Source organism: Ursus maritimus, unplaced genomic scaffold, assembly GCF_017311325.1.
Source record: "Ursus maritimus isolate PB19 unplaced genomic scaffold, ASM1731132v1 scaffold_24, whole genome shotgun sequence".
NCBI classification, from domain to species: Eukaryota; Metazoa; Chordata; class Mammalia; order Carnivora; family Ursidae; genus Ursus; species Ursus maritimus.
Genome location: NW_024424897.1, coordinates 14861246 through 14881698, shown reverse-complemented (window position 1 = coordinate 14881698; position 20453 = coordinate 14861246). Strand labels below are relative to the sequence as shown.

The window sequence follows — 20453 nt, the reverse complement described above, 5'->3', positions numbered from 1 at the left end:
AGCGATTTAAGCATTTACGTTCAAAATGTGATAGGAACTAATTACTTAAAAAGGCCTGGGTGTCTTCAATAAATAAAAGTCACACTATTTTGATAAAACCGAAGAGGTGAAATTTTAAAAGGCAGTTAATTTTATTTATTTATTTGGCAGTTAATTTTAAAAGATGAAAATAAAAACAAAATATCCATTAAAAGTGGTACAGCAGGTGCACATTTCTGCCTTTCAGGGGGAAAAATGTCTGTTTTCTTCTGAAATTGGTATTACTTCTCAGTTAATGGAGCTGAGAAGATGGCATTCAACTTGTCTAAGGATTAAAACATTACACTTTCTTCTAAATACAAATCTTTTGCTGATCACCAAACTCCAGAAACTGAGAAAAGTAATACTTTTCACTATTGTTTTAGCAGTGTGTCGTAGAAGCTGCTCCTATTGGGTATAACTGCCTTCTCCCTTTTACAGCCTTTCAAATTATTTCATCTTTTCAAATCATTCAAAATGAGTAGAAACAGGAACAGTAAGGAAAGAAAATCTGGGATGATAAAGTTCAGTATTTCACCCACTCCACCAAAACTAACAGATCCTTTGTATAACACTGCTCTAAATAATTTTCATGTGCCTATTCCTATTGGACGGGGGAATGAGAATACCAATCAATGTTCTTCTTTGGTCTAAGTCTCATCTAAGAAAAGAGTTTCAAATTCTAGCACGTGACAGGAAACAGAAAGGTATTACTACCCCGCAGCCCCCATTCCAAAATGTCCTGTCAGATTTTGCAGATAGAGTTAGAGAACTCTGAAAGGATCTGCTTGGTTTCCATTGGGAGAAAGGAAAGAGAAAGGGAATAAAGCAAAAACGTACCACTTGGAGAACAGTCCTAAATGATACCTCACATTTTTAAAGTACCGTAGTTTATAAGAGAACTTCACACATATTATCTCTTGGTGTTTACCTACCTGTGAGGTAGGGAAGAATATAGTTACTATCCTTACTTTGTAGGAAGAACAGAACAGACACTCAAAGAGGTTAGTGACTTGCCCAAAGTCAAGGGCTTAGTATTGACTTTGCTGGCACTACAGCCAGGTCTTCTTCTTCCAGTCTGGTGCCTGTTTTGTCCTTGCTAAGTGCTAATGCAATGCAGAAAAAGGAGGGCTTAGTGGTTTTCCAGTGTGTGACAGTCAACAATATTCTCTCATTCATACGAGAGAGAATGGTGTGTCTTAACTAAAAAGGCAGAATGGGGAGAAGCCCATTAATAATATATACACCTCTAAAAATATAAAACATTCTAAAAATTACTAGTAACAAACTAAGGGATTATTATCAAGGCCAACTCCTTTGAAGGAAAAGCACTGCAGCACTGACTTCTGTTAACAGAGAGAACATTCCTATGGGCTTATACTCTTGTAGGGCAACCCCAGAAAAGTAAAGGCAGCACTCTGAGATTTTTGTCAATTAGTTTAATATATGTCCATAGGTAGTTCATATGAATGCTTAAATTACAAAATTAGCTGCCGTGGTCCAAATGTGTGGGACTTTAAGAAAGCTTTTATTAATCAAAAGATAGCTAAGCATATCAACTTTGATTTCTAAAATGTATTTTAAACTTTGTAAAACAAGGCTAATTCTAGAATTATACAGCATTAAGATAATTAAATCTTATGTAATTTTTGTTATTTTAATAACTTAATTTCATGAACTGTTAAAAAAAATATTACATTTGCATCTCCCAGTTTACACATTTGTGCATTAACTTAAGAGAAAAAAAAATCCATGTGAAGAGTTTCCATGCAGTTACAAAGGCAGCAGCACATACTGCTTTCACAGCAACTTGTTATTGCCTCAGAACACACCTGCACATAAAGCATCAACAAAAAAATATCCACCCACCCCTCTCCCACCAAAAACCCAACCTTTTCCCATCCCCAGCAAAAATTACCTGGTACAAGCAGTGACTTAAAAAATGCTTTCTTAGTAGGAAGCATTTATAAAATGCAGAGATCTGAACAAGCTAAATGCTCGTGCAGATAGATGGGCCTCTCCCCCAAGAGTCTCTTCCTCAAGAGGCAGAAAGAACTCTCAATAGTTTAGGAAAGCTCATTTTTAAAAGTGTATTTATGCATATTCATGGCTATTTCTTTGAAAGAATATACCCAGCCTCAACTGTGGAAGAAATAAAAGCAGAAGGAAAAGCAAAGGGACAAAGCCATAACACAGAGGATAGAGCTTCTCTACGAACATCCAATAGTTTGCAACAACCAAGAAGGAAAACCATGTAACCTCACATAGACCACTGATGTGATCCAGGTGAAGCAGTTAATTTTTCATGCATTTGTTACTCAAGGAAAACATACAAACACTTAAATACAGCATTCACATTGTCATTAGCTCGTGGTATCAGCTCAGGAAAAAACTGTGCTCCTGTACTACCTATCCTTAGAATTTTCCATGTACATGTAAGTATCCTAAACCCTACAGATCGAACACTGTCATCAGCACCTCCCACCTACAAAACATACACTGAACTACATTATGCTTTGAGTCCCTGAAATTTCAATACCACATATAGTGTTCTAAATTTTACTTTTTTACAAGGTTAATGTACACACAGAAGAAAACACCAAGCAATGTTTATTGTGCAATTCCAATAGTTATTTGTGGAATCTTGGTTTAGAATCAGTCTTTAGAGCCTTTGCAACTACCCAGTTTAAACAAAAAGCAACATTATGTATCTATAAATTTCATGATATTTCTTTAAACATCAAAGCACTAAAAGCACTGATGATTCATGTTATAATTTTAAAAATATTTTAAAACTACACAGATCTCATATATTCCTTTTATAAAGTAATCAAAATAATTTGGTTATCTGGAAGAGAATTACTGAAACAGAGTCCTTCCATTGCATCTATAACCTCTGTAAAACTCCGAACCAAAAACAGAACAGATGATGAAATAAGGACTTCTTAGTCACTTGGAAGTGTTTGAACTTTAAGATGAGAAATAGACCAATATTTTTTATGTTTCTCGTGAATTCAGAGCTTACAGGTGGCATCAGGACTCCGGTCTCTGGGATGATTTTACATGGCTTTCACTTTGATTTGTTTCATTTTCATTTGCTTCTTCTCTAATTTCTTTTGCTCACGCCTCAAGGCAGCTTCCTAGAGAAAGAAAGGGAATCCAAACTAAGCTCTAAGCACAGACAAAAAGTCAAAACTAGAATACTGTCTATATTATTATAATTCAAAAACCTAGTCTGGTACCATAAATAACTTTCTAAAAGACAGTTATAGAAATTGCTAATATCTACATTGGTTAATGAAAATTAGCTTAAAATGAAGTAAAGGTAACAAACCTCAACTTAGAAACTCAATACTACATTTAAGCAACTTTATTATTCTGATTTTTCCTATACGCAGGAAACACTAACCCAACTTTCATCATAACATTTACATATATCTGCCAAGGATTTGTACTTCAGTTCAGAAAAGCTTAAGATCTTGTTTGTTTAGGCTATTAATTGTGCATCTCTTCTTATAAGCATAGATGTTAAACCTGAGCACAATACTTCAATGCATAATGTTAAAATTGGGAATTTTTATCATATTTTTATTTAGGAATTAGGAGGTTATGTTGAAAGAGAAAAAGAAGCTCCAAACACATTATTTTAGTGGCAAAAGTCACCGCTTATTATTACCTGTACCGAGGGAAGCCTTAGAGGCCAAGTCAAAGTATGACTTCGCTGTTGGTTATTAGTGGTCACATCTGATTAAAGATTATTTCAGCTGCAATCTCAAACTTAGTTTTTTTAGAGGTTTAGGGCAGAAACGTCCTGAGAAATATACTCCTCCACCAGAGGATGAAGAAGATACGGAATAGGAAAAACAGAAGCATGTAGTATATACAGTTATTGATAGCATAACAAATTATGTTTCAAAGGGTGATTTGTATATAGGTGGTTTGGGAACTATTGACTGTGTTAGGTTTCAACACTAGATAAGAAAAAAGTACCTATACAGCATGGAAGCCTGAATGTTTATCCATCCATAGCTGTGCTCTGTATAAGTACTCTGAAGAACTGAACCTTCATTAACACTGCTTTTATGGGAAAACAAACAAAATCAGATGACAAATGGTGAGAAAGGATAAACAGGAGGAGGCCTGCAGTGTCCTGGGCACTTCCCTCAAGGGCATTAGTGACACTCCTGCACCTGTGGTGCCATGCAGCAGGCTCACTGCTTCTTGGCAGCAGGTCTCCTCCACTTCTAAGGATTTTCTTCAGTTCTCGAGATTATTCTCGTTAGAATTCACATCTCCCAGAACTTTGTTCTCTTCTTTTTTTGACCAGCATTTACAAGGTTTAAAACTGTAGAGCTGGACTGTGGCATCTTACTTCACAAAAATGTGAGAACATGCTGGTGTTTCAAACATAACATACTATCGCCTAAAAAGCTCTTGAGTTTGAGATTCTGGTTATGTACAAAATAGAAAAATACAAACAAAAAATATTAGGATTCTCTAATTCTATAATCAAATTAAACATTTTATGAAACAAGATGCATTGGACCATGGGGCACATGTGCTGGCTTCTATTAAAATTCCTAATTTCTTTCTACTTCAGTTAAGTGTTTGGCTTGAAAGATGATAGTGGAACTTTCAAAATGGGATTGTGCTAGGGAAAGGATAATTTGTATCATTCTCCAGGATCACAGACTCAATCTAACCTGGTTTGAAAAGGATGGATTATTTATTCTTCTTAATGGTGCTATCAACTAAGTAATAATGTCCCAAGTGCAGAGAAAATGCTAAACTTTTAAGGCTGTACATTCCTACACCAAATTACCTTTACAGTCAATATGACATAATAGGCACCCTTCTAAATCCTAGTTTTACCATTAAGCAGGGTAAGAAAAGTCCGTCTTACCTCCAGCCTGCGCTGTTTCTCAGGATCTTCCTCGTTCATGATTCGCTCCTTCTCTGCCCTTTTCTTCTCCTCACGCCGAGACTGTGCAGCTTCCTGTCTTTGCACATGTGTCAGCTTCAAGAAGTTTTCTTCTACCCGAGCTCGGTTTTTATCTGCTTTCTGTTTGCCCTTTTCCCCAAGAAACAAGGCGTTTCAAAAGAAATCCATTTCAATCCAATAGAACCAAGTCCCTAGTATTCTCTTATAAAACTATTCCCATTTAGCACTTTCAGGTCAACTAGCAAACTAGCAAAGATAAAATCGCTGAAATCATTGCTCTCTGACTCCCCCGAGGGAAAAACAACAATAAAAAGTGCCAACTTATAATAAAGGCTGTGGGTCTTACTTCTCTGTTGAGTCGGAACTTTTTGGCTTTATCAATAGAATAAATCACCATGTTCATCAGGGGTAGCAAAGCCTCCATATCCTTTGGGTAAGTGTTACCTGAGCCAGGCACTGGAAAACAAAGCCATTTTCCTATTGAGTTAATGGCAGCATTAATACTTCTGGGTCACCCAATTCTTTTTATTTATGTGTTTATTTACTTATTTCTTCCTTTCTTTTTTTTTTTTTGTATTAATAGACTCCCTTCTCCAAGTGTCCTAGGCAGCTAAAATGCAGCAGAAAATGTAAATTAAAATAAATAAAAGGATCTCCAATTGAAAAAACCCCCAAAGCAATAAGCAGGCAGGCATGGGGTTGGTTTTAATGTAGTTTTTTTATGGCTATCATTTAGGAAGGAATAATATACTCTCCTTAAGATCCTCTCACAGAAAATGAAAAACCCAGGCAAGACCACAGAACACTTACCATTAAATGTAAACAGTAGTGTCCTCTTAGTGTCAGGTAGCTTTAAAGGCTGACCTTCCCTGTCATAAAAGAAAGGCTATTTAGAAAGAACACAAGAAAGATACTTTCCATTCACGTATGTCACCCAATTCACTTAGATGAACAGATTCCTGCAGATAATCAGCACAACATCAGTTTGGCATCCCCAAGTTAAATATAATCTCAGAGCCTAAAGGAGTTTTACAGGTCCCCTGGTCCACTTGTCTTATCTGATAGATGCATTCCCAAGTGATCTTTATCCTATACTTGAACACCTCTGGTATGTTCCCTAGGCAGGATATATTCCTCCCACTTGGGGAGCCAGAAATGAGCCTATATTTAAGTATGAGTCCCATATTTTAAGTAATATTTTTGCTTATTTTGATGGATTTTTATGTTTTATTTTCAACTCCTTACTCTATCTTCCTATAATGAAGCATCTTTATTTTTGAGTCAGGCTCAGAATAAATTTAGAATGATCTACTATAGCATATATAATTTAGTTCTGACTCACCAAAGACTCCTTTGTAATCTTTAACTATCAACCCTCCTCTCCTCCCCTCACACATAAAAGGCTCCATGAATGTTATAACGTGATACTTTGCCTATAATGTTGTTATTGAGTTGAGCAAGGCAAGGATGATGCAACACTATCCACAGGTAGAGGGACCTGAATCCTGAAATAATTTTGACATAAAACTAAAATCCAGATTGGTTTTTAACTGTTCTTAACTCCACAGATTATGAGAGAGAAGCCCTTAACCAAAAATTTAGGTCAGAACCAATTCTACACCAAGGGTAAACTTAAGTATGCGCTCCTGAGATAGGATGTGATTTCAAACAACAAATTTAAGCTCTGAATATGAACATTCAAATAATATTACTCTAAAGCCAGAAACTCTGCACACTGAGAGCATCTGATAATATACTAGATAAGAATATAATCACCCAACTATTCAAAGAAGGAAGCCAGAAAAGGCCACGAAATAAAATGCAGAGATCTGCAATCAAACATAAATCAAAATCAATTAGTATCATAAATTAAAAAGGGGGGAAAAAGCTTTGACTACAAAGGACAAAGAGATTAGCAACTGCATTTTCTTAGTATCTGCCATTCTGTAGAAGTCTCATCTACCTCACTGAGTGGCTGGTGCATACATGCGGCGATCCACTGCAAACTGGGGGGCTTATTTGTTTGTTTCCTGTAGGTTTTCAATATCTTCATGACACATGCAGTCAAAGCAAAGGAAAACTCAGAATGCCTGTCATCAACTTCCCTCACTCATTTGGTAAGAAAAATTGCAGAAGCACCTTGCAGGTGCTTCAACACAGAAAGCTAGTGGGGACAGTTAATTTCAATATTTTTATCTCATACGTACTCTTGCATAATTTTTGGACCAGAGAACTGGTCTGAAAAATGAACGGATTCAATCTTGTCAGCATAGTGTGTAAGAAAGTGAACCATCTGAAATAAAGAAAAAAAAATTTTTTTAAAGTAGGGTTTGATGCATTTCCCTTTTTTCCATAAAGATATTCACTCCTTAATCCTCCTTGATTTTTCACAACAGCATTAAAATTAAAGCTTTTAAAAAATGAAATTTAAATAAGACAAGGGATCTCTCTATGATGAAACTAGCACCTTTCTTTAGTCACACCAACAATCAAATTTCTTCTTATTGAGCAGATGAAAATATATCTCAAAATAATGTTCTGAACAAGAATGAATGAAAACCTAAAATTATTTCAGGGGATTCTTCATAAACACATCACCTTTAACTTACATTAGAACTGTCTTTGAGCTACTCTATATTTTTATGATGCTAAGATGTGCTTGCTGTTACCACTCCATAACCAACAGAAAAAAATGGTTCTCTCTACGTTTCTCTTCTTCCACACTAACTGAAGCTGGGAAAAAATGGACTAAATGACATGGTGATAAGGATTAATGCTGTGGTCCTTTCACAAAAACTTGAAAGCCATAAGCAATCCTAGGAATAATTTGCTCTTGATTCAGAGAGAATTACTTGACTAATCAAACTGTCTCTTTTGACAAGTTAATCTGCTTAAAGAAGATATTTTAATGTTTATGTGGGAAAGGAATAGAGCAGTGTCATAAAATGAAGAACTTGTGCAGTGTGACTTTTAGGGGAAGTGCCCTGTAAGCTCTACAGTCTGCAAATGTATGTCTTCTATTGCATTTACCTTTGTATCCATCATTCCCTCTGTGACTTCTCCCATCTCTGACAGGATGGCCAAGGAGTCTGGCAGTCCATACTTTGCTCCAGACTTAGGTTTGTCACTACAAAACTCACTCTAGAGGAAGAAGTAATTGAAGGTAAGACATGATATTTTATTAGCACGAACTTATTTTTTCCTCAAGAGAGTATGTTCTGACCTATTTCAAAGTGGTGCTTAACAATTCAAGTGATACAGTTAATTATCCTATGCTATAAAGTTGAATGCCTATGTAATAAAGAGGAACAGTTCTACATGTATTTGAGTTGGAACAGTGAGACATACCAGGTCCTGCATCTCTTTCTGGAGTCGCACCAAGGCTTTCCGAGTGCCAACAGCAAATACATAGGTATCCATGTCTTCATCATTCATGGTTACTTTTATTTGCTTCAAAAACAACAACAACAACAAAACTCACCTGTTAGGTTCTGTGATAGGCAGAGTTCTATGATCACCCCCAAGAGTCCCACCCTCTGGTGTCTACATCCTCCCCTTGAATGTGAGAGGAATCTTTGAGTATGATGACTATCACTCCATGATTATTTTGTGTCATGTGGCAGAAGGCTGCTGATCAGATGACACTGAGTTAGTCAAAAGGGACTTTATCATTGTATGACCTAATCAAGTGAGCCCTCAAAAGGGACTGGGCCCTAGCTGAAGGAAAGAGTTGAACGGGGAATGGACTTATTCCAGAACGGGGTGGGGGGGGGAGGGACTATGTGGTTAAGACTTCAGAATGGCCCTTAGGAGCTGAATGGTTTCCAGTTGGCAACAATAAGAAAATGCGGACTTAAAACCATGGGGACCTGACTTCTGTCAATAACCTGAATGACCTTGAAAAGAGGAGCTCTCAAAATTCAAGTTGCTGAACACTTGGACTTGCTGGGAGGACAATGTACCCAGAGAGGGACTGGAAGCCCTCTGCATGCCACCCCCACTCCCATACCTTGCCTCTCTTCCATTTGGCTATTTCTGAATTGTATCCTTTATAATAAGCCAGGAAATGTAAGTAAAATGTTTTCCTGAGTTCTAGAAGCCATTCTAGCAAATTACTGAACCCGAAAGAAGGGCCATGGGAACTCTTGATTTACAGCCAAGTAGTCTCAGAAGCACAAGACTTGCCTGGGACTTGCAAGTGGCATCTGAAGTGTGAGCAGTCTTATGGAACTGAGACCTTTAACTTGTGGAATCTGGCACTAACTACAAGTCAGATGTGAACTGAACTGAACTGTTGGGACACACAGCTGGTATCTCAACAACCAGAGAACTGGCTGTTCATGTTGGAAAACACCACAGATAAACAGTTTTTAATACACTGCATTGGACCAGGGAGATAAAGCTATAAAACTCAAGACTCTGGTAAGATAAAACATAGCACTATTTGTCATATTAACTATATCTTCAGATGTCTGGGTCAAAAATTATCGGTACGTAGAGGGAAGTGTTAAAGTAGGGAAATATAGCAAAGACCCAGCAAGATGGCAGCTCTAAAAGGAAGGTTTTCTGCTCTTCCATCATTGAGCAGAAATTATATAAAACACCCTAAATAAAACCAAGAAGGGCTAAAAAATACAGAGAATCGTGTTTGTTGAGGCTGTTTGTCTTTGTAGAAAAAATAAGAGCTAAAACAATGGCTGACTCCAGAAAAGATACCAAATCTACCTCAAAAAGAATTGAAAATGATTAAAACAACACTCTAAAGAGTAATTTCCACCAAAGGATAGCTGAAGATGCATCAAAATTTCCTCCTTCCTACCTAATAAAATAGTATCTAGTAGGAGAAACAATGACTTAACTGATGAGGCTTTAAAAATTAGTGGATTAAACCATCAGGGGCCATATTAAAAAAATTAAAATGAATAAAAGATATAGATTTACAACTAAAAATGAGACCTTTAAAATAATAACAATGAGTTTCAATCCAATGACATTTCAAAGTATCTAATCATATTTAATACAGTACTTTTTAACCAAATACTACTTTGTATTTTGACATATATGCAAACATCTCTTGTTCTTCTAGTTTATATAGAAGAGACTGTATATTTTTGTATATTTTGGTTTCTTGTAGCAGTGGGAGCCAGCACAATTATTTGTTGATTTGGCATTTCTAACAAAGGATACAATCTGCAGATTAACATGTTGATTTAAATAAAGGGAAGAAGGTATACCAGACAATAAGGTCCCCAGATCATGATCTGAACTCATTCAGCCCAAGATGTATTATTTGAAGCAAAAAATATTGAAGAAACCACACTATTGTCAAAGATAAAAGCATTCACAAGGCAGAGAGTAAGATGTGAGAGCAAACTGTGAGGACTGTTTTTCCCTCCATCATCCAGGCTGATTCAGCGAATTTACCTAGTGATAGAGTATTATCTCCTTCCCTACAAAAAGCACATGTTCCCTACTCTCTATGGTTGGTACACTAAGTAGAAGATAATCCATCAAAACAGAAAAGGGTCCATTTTTGACAAGGGACACAGTTGCTTGAAATTCAAACAGAATCCAGGCAAGGAACAGAATAAGCTCTAAGAAGATAAAAATTTAATATGTACAGAGAAAACCAGCAGGAAGAATACATACCACTTGATCACTCACTGGTCTCATCATCCGGGCCAGGACGTTCAGTAAGTCTTGTCTCTTGAGGAACTGAAAAAACAAGAGAATAGTTGCAACTTTTATTACTATAAAGAAAAGACCCTGAAGGGGGAATCGAATGTTTCAAGAAATACACTCTACATTTGCCAATTAGTAGAAAGATGATTTTTACATCTTATTTTTAGCCAAAAAAGAAAGGATGAGACAGTGAATTTGGATTTGGAATCATACTGGAAAACAATTAAGGAAGATATACATTGTACCGGAAATCCTGTACTTGCCCTCAGCTGGATAAGCATCCCTTCACAGCACACTCGACCAGAACACCACAGGTTGTAGATGTGCTCATTCTCCTGGTTCAACTTTCCTGTGCTTGTGGCTTCTTTGTTAGTTCCATCATCCCCTAGGGGTAAAACCACTTAATGTGATTTGCTGAAAATGTTGGCGCCTAATCACCACACTTCCTCCACTCTGACCCCCAAGTGATCATAGCTTTAAGGAAGCAATACTTTACTATCTTACAGACCTCTCCTTTGGACATACATTACAGTAGATGGTCATCATTCCTTTTAATACTCTTTACTGTTTCCATCAAAAAATTATGGACTCTAGGGGCGCCTGGCTAGTTTAGTTGGTAGAGCATGTAACTTGTGATCTCCGGGTTGTGAGTTCAAGCCCCACGTTGGGTGTAGTGATTACTTAAAAATGTAATCTTAAAAAAAAAAAAAAAAAAAAATCACAGACTCTTATATTGATGATTAGCTTGGAATACAAGTTTCTCAAGTAGATACAAAATGGAGCAAAGTCAGTTTAAATGTCTCTGTCAAAGGTTAAAAAAAAAAATCCTATGCAGTGAATTAAAAATACCATTAATACAAAGTGTTCACCACTCCCTCCTGTGTCTCCTATGGATTAACTTTAACCAAGTTTGGTTTTCCAACAGCAACATGGTAATAGTGCTATTAAGAGTTGTATTTTAGATCTAGAAAGAGCTCAAATTCCAATAATTTCCTACCTTCATTTAATTCATTAAGTGTACAAAAGAAATTGTTCAACGTCACAAGGTAAAGGAGACCAATACACCAAATGAAAATACATAAGGAGAAGCAAAGGGCATTAAAGGCTGTTTATTTTTTTTCCTAATTTCCAAGTCAAAAAGTACTCTGAAATACTATGGTGCAGTGGAAAAAGCGAGCATGGACACTGAAAGCACACCGACTAGGTTCTAATATCATGGTTGCAATTTAACAGCTTAGACAAATTTTAACATTTCTGGACTTTAGTTCCTCCTTAAGAAAACAGACACTATATCCAACTGACAGTGTTGTTACAAAGATTAAATAACAATGTATGCAAAGTACCTAACATAACATATAAACAGTCTGCTAAAGAGCTGAGCAGATGGACACTTGCTTACTAAAAGGAAACAGTGTGAAAGGCCAAACTGAAGTGAAGGTGAGGTGAGTTCACCTTACTCCCTACAATGTACAAGTACAGGGCTTCCTCTAAGGTACTTTAGTGTATACCTTTTCAACGGATCTGAAACTAAAGTTCCCAGAACGTGAGGAAATTCTAAGCGATTTCTAATTTCTTAAGATGAAATGAAAGCATTTATCAAGCTACCTAAAATATTAAAATTCGTTGTTTTCAGCCAGACTTCTATCAACTTGTTTTAACAGCACTGATTATCTCATTCCAATCAGAAGAGATTAATCAATAACTGCTAACTAGCAATTATTGACTAATGAAAAATTAGAAAATTATTTCATAAATGCAATTAATTCGGTACTTAAGATCTAATAAAAATGGGATCCTTCTTGAAAGAAAAAAAGCATCCTCTTCAGCAATCCATGAAAGCAGTTAGATGCTTATACTCAGGGGAATAAACAGCTCTTACCAGGTGGTGTTCAAGCATGCAGCTGGACTTGTATTAGCTTAACTTACCTACTAAGGTAAAGTTGCTCTCCAGAAGCTCTCTATGAGTGGTAAACCAGGCTTGAGCAAGGCGGCTGTTTTTATTCTTCCCAATGATATAATTCATGATGTAGGCGAGCAGACCAGTCACCATCAAAATTTCTAGATAATAACTCTCCCAACTGTTCTGGAGGTGTGCAGGAACCTAAAGATGAACAATCATTCCCTTTAATGTTGGCTGAGGTTGAAAGATAGAGACTAACTCATAGGATAAAGGAGAGTAAGAGAAGTGGATAATTTAGATAACTGTCACTGAATATGGTTATACTTTGAAAAATATGCCCATTTTGGTTTTCTAGGTCAGCTTTTGAAAAGATTCTTTAAGGAAATGTGAGGACAATCAATGGAATGGAAAGTTGGAAAGCCCTTTGTATTAAACTTGATTCTGAGTCCTACCCTCAAATAAACCCAGTTTCTAGTCTCTACATCATTCCTTGATAAATAAAACTAGGAGGGCTAGAATAAAAACATAGGGGTTGCTTCTCTAGGTGTGGAGTTTTATCAGAAGAATCGATGTCAAATTCTTGCTATTACTTCAACACCAGCTATATGTCATTAATTATATTTCTGGGATTAATAACAGCGAGATATTTTGTTGGTTAGTTTGGAATTCAGAATTCTGTATACCTACATCAACAATTGTTATTGGGTCTTTATTTTTGCTAGAAGAAGTATCTGGTTTGTCTTCATAACCTTCAAATTCTTCATCATCATATGGCTCACTCTCCGTATCTCCCTCCTACAAAAACAAGGAACAATCTGTTTTCCCCTACAAATGTGCCCAGCAATTTCATCTCATTTTTGTAGGCAATATTTGTAGAGGGAAACAGAACATATAAGCAGCAGCACAGAACACAGAAATATTCCACGTTTGTAACAAATGATAACTTTCCATGCATTTGAACTCTGATACAATTCCCACCCACACACAGTACCTATTCTCCAACCCTTCCAGCCAGGCTCTCCACAGAGAAGAAAAATACAATTCATTCTTCCATCAACATAAAAGATGGAACATACCACAAAACATCTAGTAGAGCTCCACCTACTGAACAAAAATGAAGACAGCAGAGAGTAAATATCTCCTTAGATCAGGGTGTTACTTTTAATGTCCAGGGAAAGTGCCAGTTACAGATCTTCCCATCCTTCCACTTTCCCAAGAAATCAAGAAAAAGAACCTCACCTGGGTATCTGCATCTTCAAAATCTCCTTCTTGGTTTTCATCCTGCCCTTCTAACTCCACAGTGGTCTCATCTTCATCATCTTCAGTTGTTATCACCCGTTGAGGAGATTCAGTAACAGAATCTTCTGTGACATCCTCAAATTCAGCAAAGTCATTATCATCATATTCTACTATGTCTTCCTCATCCTCAAAATCATCAAACTTGGCTTCAGAGACACTCCCAAACACCAAAAGGACAACACAGAAAGCAAGGAAAGCTTTCATTGCACCTAAAAATGAGTTAAAAAAAATAAACCAAAACCCTAAATGGACAGCCATTCTTCTATACATACCAATCAAATTTTATAGATAGTTAAAAAATAAATCTGTAACTCTCTCCTGCTTTTTAAAAATTTAATACAATTCATTTCAGATAGCGTTTATATATAAAGAGCAATAGGTGTGAGGGTGAAGAGGTCTGGGATCTAGTCTGGACTCTGTCATTAGTTATCTGTGAAATCCTGGACAAGTCATTTAATTTCTTTAGCTTGGTTTCTTTTTTTATTATTGTTATTATTTTTTGTGGATCCTTTTTTTTTTTTTTTTTTTAAGATTTTATTTATTTGTCAGAGAGTGCGTGCACAAGCAGGGGGAGCAGCAGGCAGAGGGAGAAGTAAGTTCCCCACTGAACACAGAGCCCCACGTGGGACTCAGTCCCAGGACCCTGGGATCATGACCCAAGCCGAAGGCAGACACTTAACCAACTGAGCCACCCAGGTGTCCCTTTAGGTTGGTTTCCATTAACACTGTTTATTCAATAAACATTTAGGAACTGGGAAGCAGTACAATGAAATAAGAACGAAATGCCAACTATTTATCTGTCAGCAGTGATACGTGAATAGAAAAGCTATTCGTCCTTAGATCATCTTTGTGTGTGGATAAGTGAACATCATCATCATCAAAGCAATGTTTAAGATACAAAAGTTCTAGGCCCTGTCCTAAAGGCTTTACAAAAAGCCACTAACTTAATCCTCGTAACAACCCTTTGAGAAAAGTAGCATTCACATCTCTGTTTCGCAGATAAGTAAAACGAAGCACAGAGATGTCAAGTAATACAAATACCAAGTGGCACAGAGCTATGATTTGATCCCAGTTATGCCTCCAGAATTCCTACTGCGAACCACTTCTCAAGCTGCTTCTCAAATGTAGGCCAGGGGCTGTGATTTCACATCACTTACTTAAAGTGATATTAGATATCAAAAGAACAGAATTGTTCCTAGTGTACCTGATGGAATTAAACACATCAGCATTTCACAGCTTTCTGAAAAGAACACTAGGTATTCCACCATCTCAACAAGTTTCTGAACCAACAAATACAACGAAATCAGATCTGTGACAAAAATGTGCCAACTGATATGAAAACATAGAAGACAATGAAATCATCTTACCAAACAGGAAAGGCTTTACCAAAAAAAGGAGACTATATGATCTAGAGTTTGAAGAGTAGTTAGATTTAAACCATCAAATCTATTTAGGCTGTATTTCTAGTCTTCCCCTCTCATCTAAACGCCAGCCCTATAGAACCAATTGTGTAACAGACATGTCCATTTTCATGCCCTACACACTTTTTCTGTGTAGGGTCAAATAATAAATATTTTAGGCTTTGTGTACAACATATTGTTCTCCATTACACGTTATTTTTTTTTTTTAAAGATTTTATTTATTTATTTGACAGAAATAGAGACAGCCAGCGAGAGAGGGAACACAAGCAGGGGGAGTGGGAGAGGAAGAAGCAGGCTCATAGCAGAGGAGCCTGATGTGGGGCTCGATCCCATAACGCCAGGATCACGCCCTGAGCCGAAGGCAGACGCCCAACCGCTGTGCCACCCAGGCGCCCCACACGTTCTTCTTTTTTAAAACAACCCTTTAAAAATGTAAAAACCATTCTTAGTTCATAAGCTATACAAAGACAGTCTGTCTCTCAGGCTACAGTCCACTGACGACTGCCCTACAATCATCTCAAAATCAATAGGTACCTGAATTTCTCTATCTCTATGTTAATATCAATCCCATTTTACCAGTCTTACTTCTTGAGAAGAGCAAGATATCTAATTTCTCATTTTCTTTTACCTTTGATATCTAATCAGACATCAAATCCTGTTTCCTTCTTTGGTTCCCAAAGCCACCATGATAATCCAAGTTATCATGACCTGCTGAAGAATCACAGTGTTATCCTAAATGGTCTCCCCATCTCACCTCACTCCCTACTTCTCTTCCCAATAAACTATGTCGTCTTCCTAAAACATACCTTTTGTTACATAATTCAATAACCACGGAAGGCTAACCAATTCCTACAGAATATTACAAATTCTTCTGGCTTTTACTACTTTCCATAAGATGATCCTACCATCTCTAATCAAAGGTACCCTCACTGAACATATCACATCAAATACTATGCCAAAAGAAGGAAAATATATCATAAATTTGCATGATTCTTTAGCTTTAAGGATATGTGTTACTAATAGTATTACTTGTGATAGTAAAAATTTTGAAACAGTTGGGTTAAACTACGGGTACATAGAAAAAACAAATTTATTTTCTGTCCATTAAAAATTGTTACAAATGAAGTAAGAACCCCTGTTGTTTTAGAAGCAAATACACAAAAACGAAAAGGTTTAGAAGGATGTATATCTATATATAAGTAGTTATTTTGTATGGTAAGATAATGGTCATTTTGCCTTTACTTTTTAATTTTCCTATGATGTACTTTTGTAATAAGTTCTTTAAAAAAATAAAATAAGGGATGCTGGGGTGACTCAGTCGGTTAAGTATCTGCCTTCGGCTCAGGTCATGATCCCAGGGTCCTTGGATTGAGTCCCACATGGGGCTCCCTGCTCAGCGGGGAGCTTGCTTCCCCCTCTGCCTGGTGCTCCCCCTGCTTGTGCACGCGCATGCTCTCTGACAAATAAAATCTTTAAAAAAATAATTTAAAAATTAAATAAAAGCATGGTTTCTGTCCTCAAGAAGAGGTGCTGCTGACTATGGGATAGCACAGAGCCCTGAAATAACATATTTTAGAAGTTTGGTATAATGGAGCATTGGGTTTATAGACCCAGGAAATTAGGCTAGGAAGGCCAGCAGGAGCCAGATCATGATGATCCTTATTTAAATACCACACTAAGAGGCTGGATCAACTAAAGGGTTTAGGTAGGAGAATGGCACTATCAGATTTGCAATTTAACCCTGATAGCTCATACATAAGGGTGAATTGGGCTTCAGGTGAAATAGGGCATCTGAGGCAGGAAAAATGAAAGTGGCTGAGATAGTCAGAAGAGATAAAACAAGATTGAACTGGCGTGCTATTGGGGATGAACTGGAAAACAACCTGACAGATATTAAGTATTATACTTGTCAGCATAAACTGACTAGATATAGGAATGTGGGAAAGGAAGATCTGGGTGATTCCAAGTTTTGGCTTGACTCGTAGCTGAACAAAGTCATCCTTGAGATAAAGAATAAAGGAGGAAAAATGGGCGGGGAGAGGCAATAAATTAAATTTAGTACCTGTTGAAAAGTTTGGAGTGTTTTTAAGTAGTATGTTAGATGATTAACATTTATCTCTTGATTTCAAAAAATCCCTATAAAAAGGAATTATCACCTATTTTACAGAGGGGGAAAAGGAAGTAGTTTGAAATATAAGTCTGGAGTTCAGGACAGAAGCCGAAGATGGAAACAGAGATGGTGCTGGAACAGATGAGATCCCCAGGGAGTATTAAGAAGTAGGTTAAAAAAAACAAACACCAAAACTCTTGAAACAAATCATAACAGCTAAGAGGTGGGCATAATAGAAAGAACTGGAATCAGACACTAAGAAGGAATGATTAGAAAAAAAGAAGAGGGCTGCTTGGGTGGCTCAGTCAGTTAAGCGTCAGGTTCTCTGCTCAACGGGGAGCCTGCTTCTCCCTCTCCCTCTGCCTGCTTGTGCTGTCAAATAAATAAATAAAATCTTTTAAAAAATTTTTAAAAAGAGTAGATGTTAAAAAGTTCTCATCACAAGAAAAAAAATTAAAAAAAAAGAAGAGACTCTGGTCGAAGTGGTATCATAGAAGTCAAAGGAGAAGCATATTTCTAAGAGGGGAACAGAACTCAGTTTCAATTGCTGCAGAAAGTTCAAGCAAGATATGGGCCAGAAATTTCCAAATGCTTGTAATCATTATTGGCAACTGCAAGGAAGTGGTCAGGACGGAAGCGAGAATGCAGGAAGTTGAGAACTAACAGAGGTGAGTGGGTGGCAGAGGGAGTATGCACTATTCTTTCAAGGTGCTCTGGGATAGTGAATATTCTGTATCTCGTATTTACAACACTGTAAATTCTTAAAGGAATCAGTTCAATATCAAAGTTTATTGCCCAATACCTTGCAATCCATGGCTGCTCAAGAAATATACTTAAAATTAGGGGCACCTGGGTGGCTCAGTCGGTTAAGGGTCTGCCTTCTGCTCAGGTCATGGTCTCAGGGTCCTGGGCTCCCTGCTCAGCGGGGAGTCTGCTTCTCCCTCTGCCCCACCCCCTGCTTGTGCTCTCTCTCTAATAAATAAATAAATCTTAAAAAAAAAAAAAGAAATATACTTACAATTGAACAAAATTCATAAAATTTGAAAGGCACAAATCACTTGAGAAATGCCATAAAGGACAGGCCAATCGCATATCCTTTCCAATATCTGATATTTGAGGTTAGCACTAGGGGACATTTTATGGAAGAACATAGCTGCCTTCTCAACACTAACCTTAAAGAGGTTTGTGATATGTCTTGAAACATCTCTAGTTCCTTTAATAATCTTTTATTATAGTTAAAAGTGGAAGAAATATGAAAAAGAGTAAGTACTTTGGTAGAGTTACATTTGGTTTAAAACATTAGTTCTACTATTTATGAGCTATATGATCTTGGACTAATTACTTAAAATTCCCTGTTCCCCACATGCAAAAAAGGGATACCTATTCCTATTTGCCTCATTAGGCTGTACTTGGTATTACAGGAGATATGTGCCTGGCATATAGAATTCAAGCCCTGTGCCTACGAACACCCTTTAGGATTTAAAAAAAAAAAAATAACTTTTAGTGCTTCCCTTTCCAGATCTCAGTTTTACACTTTTTCAAATAGAAGCAAATAAGAATTAACATTGGCACAGGCAACTTGATCAACTGCCAAAAAGTCTGATCATTTCAAATTGAACTTCCACTTAGAATGTTCACACCACAGAAACATTTCTAAGATAACTCAGCACTGTAACAGGGCTTCTTCAAGGTTATTTAGGTTAGAATTATCCAAGCCACTTATATCTTGGCCTTCCTTCTAAGAAGTTTCTCTGCTGCACCTGTTATCTCATTTTTCTAAGGCACAACTCCCTGCCAGGCCACCCAGTCCTGAGAGTCCTGGGGCAGGAAATACAAACACTACCAAGTCTAGCTTGATTATCTCCTGCTAGCTCACTCGGTAGTCTCTGAGTAACTGGGTCTGGACTTAAAAACCTGAAGAGGAGTAAGTGGGGAAATCATTCCTTGTTGTCATTTTAGATTAGGCCTTTCTGACAACTTCCAGACTACCAGACTTCTGGAAAACATGTAGACATTCCCCTGTCTCCTTACACCCGTTGGATAAAAAACCGTCTTATGTCAGAAAACTTCAGAGAAGACTGACCACAGAGGTTGCTGTTTCTGTTAAGCCACTGGAGTCTAGTCTTTCCCACCATGGAGAATCAATTCATCCTAACGGTTATACTCCATTCTTCCTGTTGCACACTGTAAGCTTCCTGTAACTTTGCCCTTCTAGTTGGCATTTGCCCATAGTTCTGCGGGCAAGTTCTCAAGAAGCGTTCAAATCACCCCAACCCCGAAGACCAAGAGAAAATGGGCCTTGGGGTGGACGAAGTTTGTTTTCTGTTTTTAAGAAGGTCAGGAGAGGTGAGAAGGCGCTATCCATGTCACCCCGGGCGTGACTTAGGGGGGCTGGGTGTTAAACAGGACCCGTCTAGGCCACGCAACTTAAAGTCACCGCTCGGCCTGGCCCGGCCCCACCGACTAACGCGTCATGGCCCGTTTCGTACCTGTACTGCGGCTGGAACCCAGCCCAGCGCTCCTGCAGCCGCCGCTTCTCGGCCTGGCTGCCACCTAAGCGGTCACCGCGATTTTACTGCTTCCGATCCCTCTAGAACACAGCCGGACCAGGTAGCTCAGTCACGCTGAGCTACTCTTCACGTAGTCTCCGCCATCCGTTACGTAGAATGCGTGCGGACTGTCCGCGCCTGCGCGCGGGGGGGGGGAGGAGGGGGGGGAGGAGGGGGCGGGATGCGGCCTCGGGAACCGCGCGAGACCTCCTCCTCCCCCGCCCAGCCGAGGCGAGGTGGGGCTGCTGGGAAAATTACATAATCCCGGCCCCTCGGCCGGAACTGTCCACGCCGATCCCAGCCCTCTCCACTAGGGTTCAGTCAAGTTGTCATCATTCTAAGCTGGTGCTCCGGAAGCTAAAGGTGGCCATGCTCTATGAGACCACGTGGCCAGAGGCGTGCGGAGAAATGTTGCTTAGGTCTTATTTGCAAAGGACCAGAGTTTAGGGAGTATACAATTTTATGTATATGTGGTTTCCGCCCAATAACTTTTCTTGGAATTTCTAGGCGGCTGTCATTGCTACACTTTCTT

At 38.0% G+C, this 20453-nt stretch overlaps 1 protein-coding gene across 2 annotated transcripts; it reads right to left on the bottom strand.

Annotated features, from left to right (window-relative positions):
- Window positions 1-2611: 2611 nt before the first annotated feature.
- Window positions 2612-20029, bottom strand: CCDC47 (coiled-coil domain containing 47). 2 transcript variants are annotated; one of them, XM_008693597.2, is made up of 13 exons: window positions 19862-20029; window positions 13782-14050; window positions 13230-13337; window positions 12569-12743; window positions 10888-11027; window positions 10610-10675; window positions 8309-8410; window positions 7991-8101; window positions 7168-7253; window positions 5771-5829; window positions 5307-5416; window positions 4922-5089; window positions 2612-3158 (listed from the first exon to the last, which is right to left on the bottom strand). In XM_008693597.2, exons 2-13 carry the CDS (start codon window positions 14043-14045, stop codon window positions 3078-3080), a joined length of 1470 nt encoding a protein of 489 aa, XP_008691819.1. In that variant the 5' UTR covers window positions 14046-14050; window positions 19862-20029; the 3' UTR covers window positions 2612-3077. The 2 variants fall into 2 exon arrangements, with proteins under 2 accessions (XP_008691819.1, XP_008691820.1); XM_008693598.2 differs by having other exon boundaries at window positions 10906-11027.
- Window positions 20030-20453: the final 424 nt, after the last annotated feature.

Bases quoted from the DNA above. Each gene is read 5' to 3' on its own strand.
- CCDC47 (XM_008693597.2), bottom strand. From the start codon at position 14,045: ATGAAAGCTTTCCTTGCTTTCTGTGTTGTCCTTTTGGTGTTTGGGAGT. The intron at 8,411-10,609 runs GTATGTATTCTT...TTGTTTTTGAAG, and splicing joins GACCAGTGAGTGATCAAGTG to CAAATAAAAGTAACCATGAA. The intron at 5,090-5,306 runs GTAAGACCCACA...CTTGGGGAAAAG, and splicing joins AGTTCCGACTCAACAGAGAA to GGCAAACAGAAAGCAGATAA.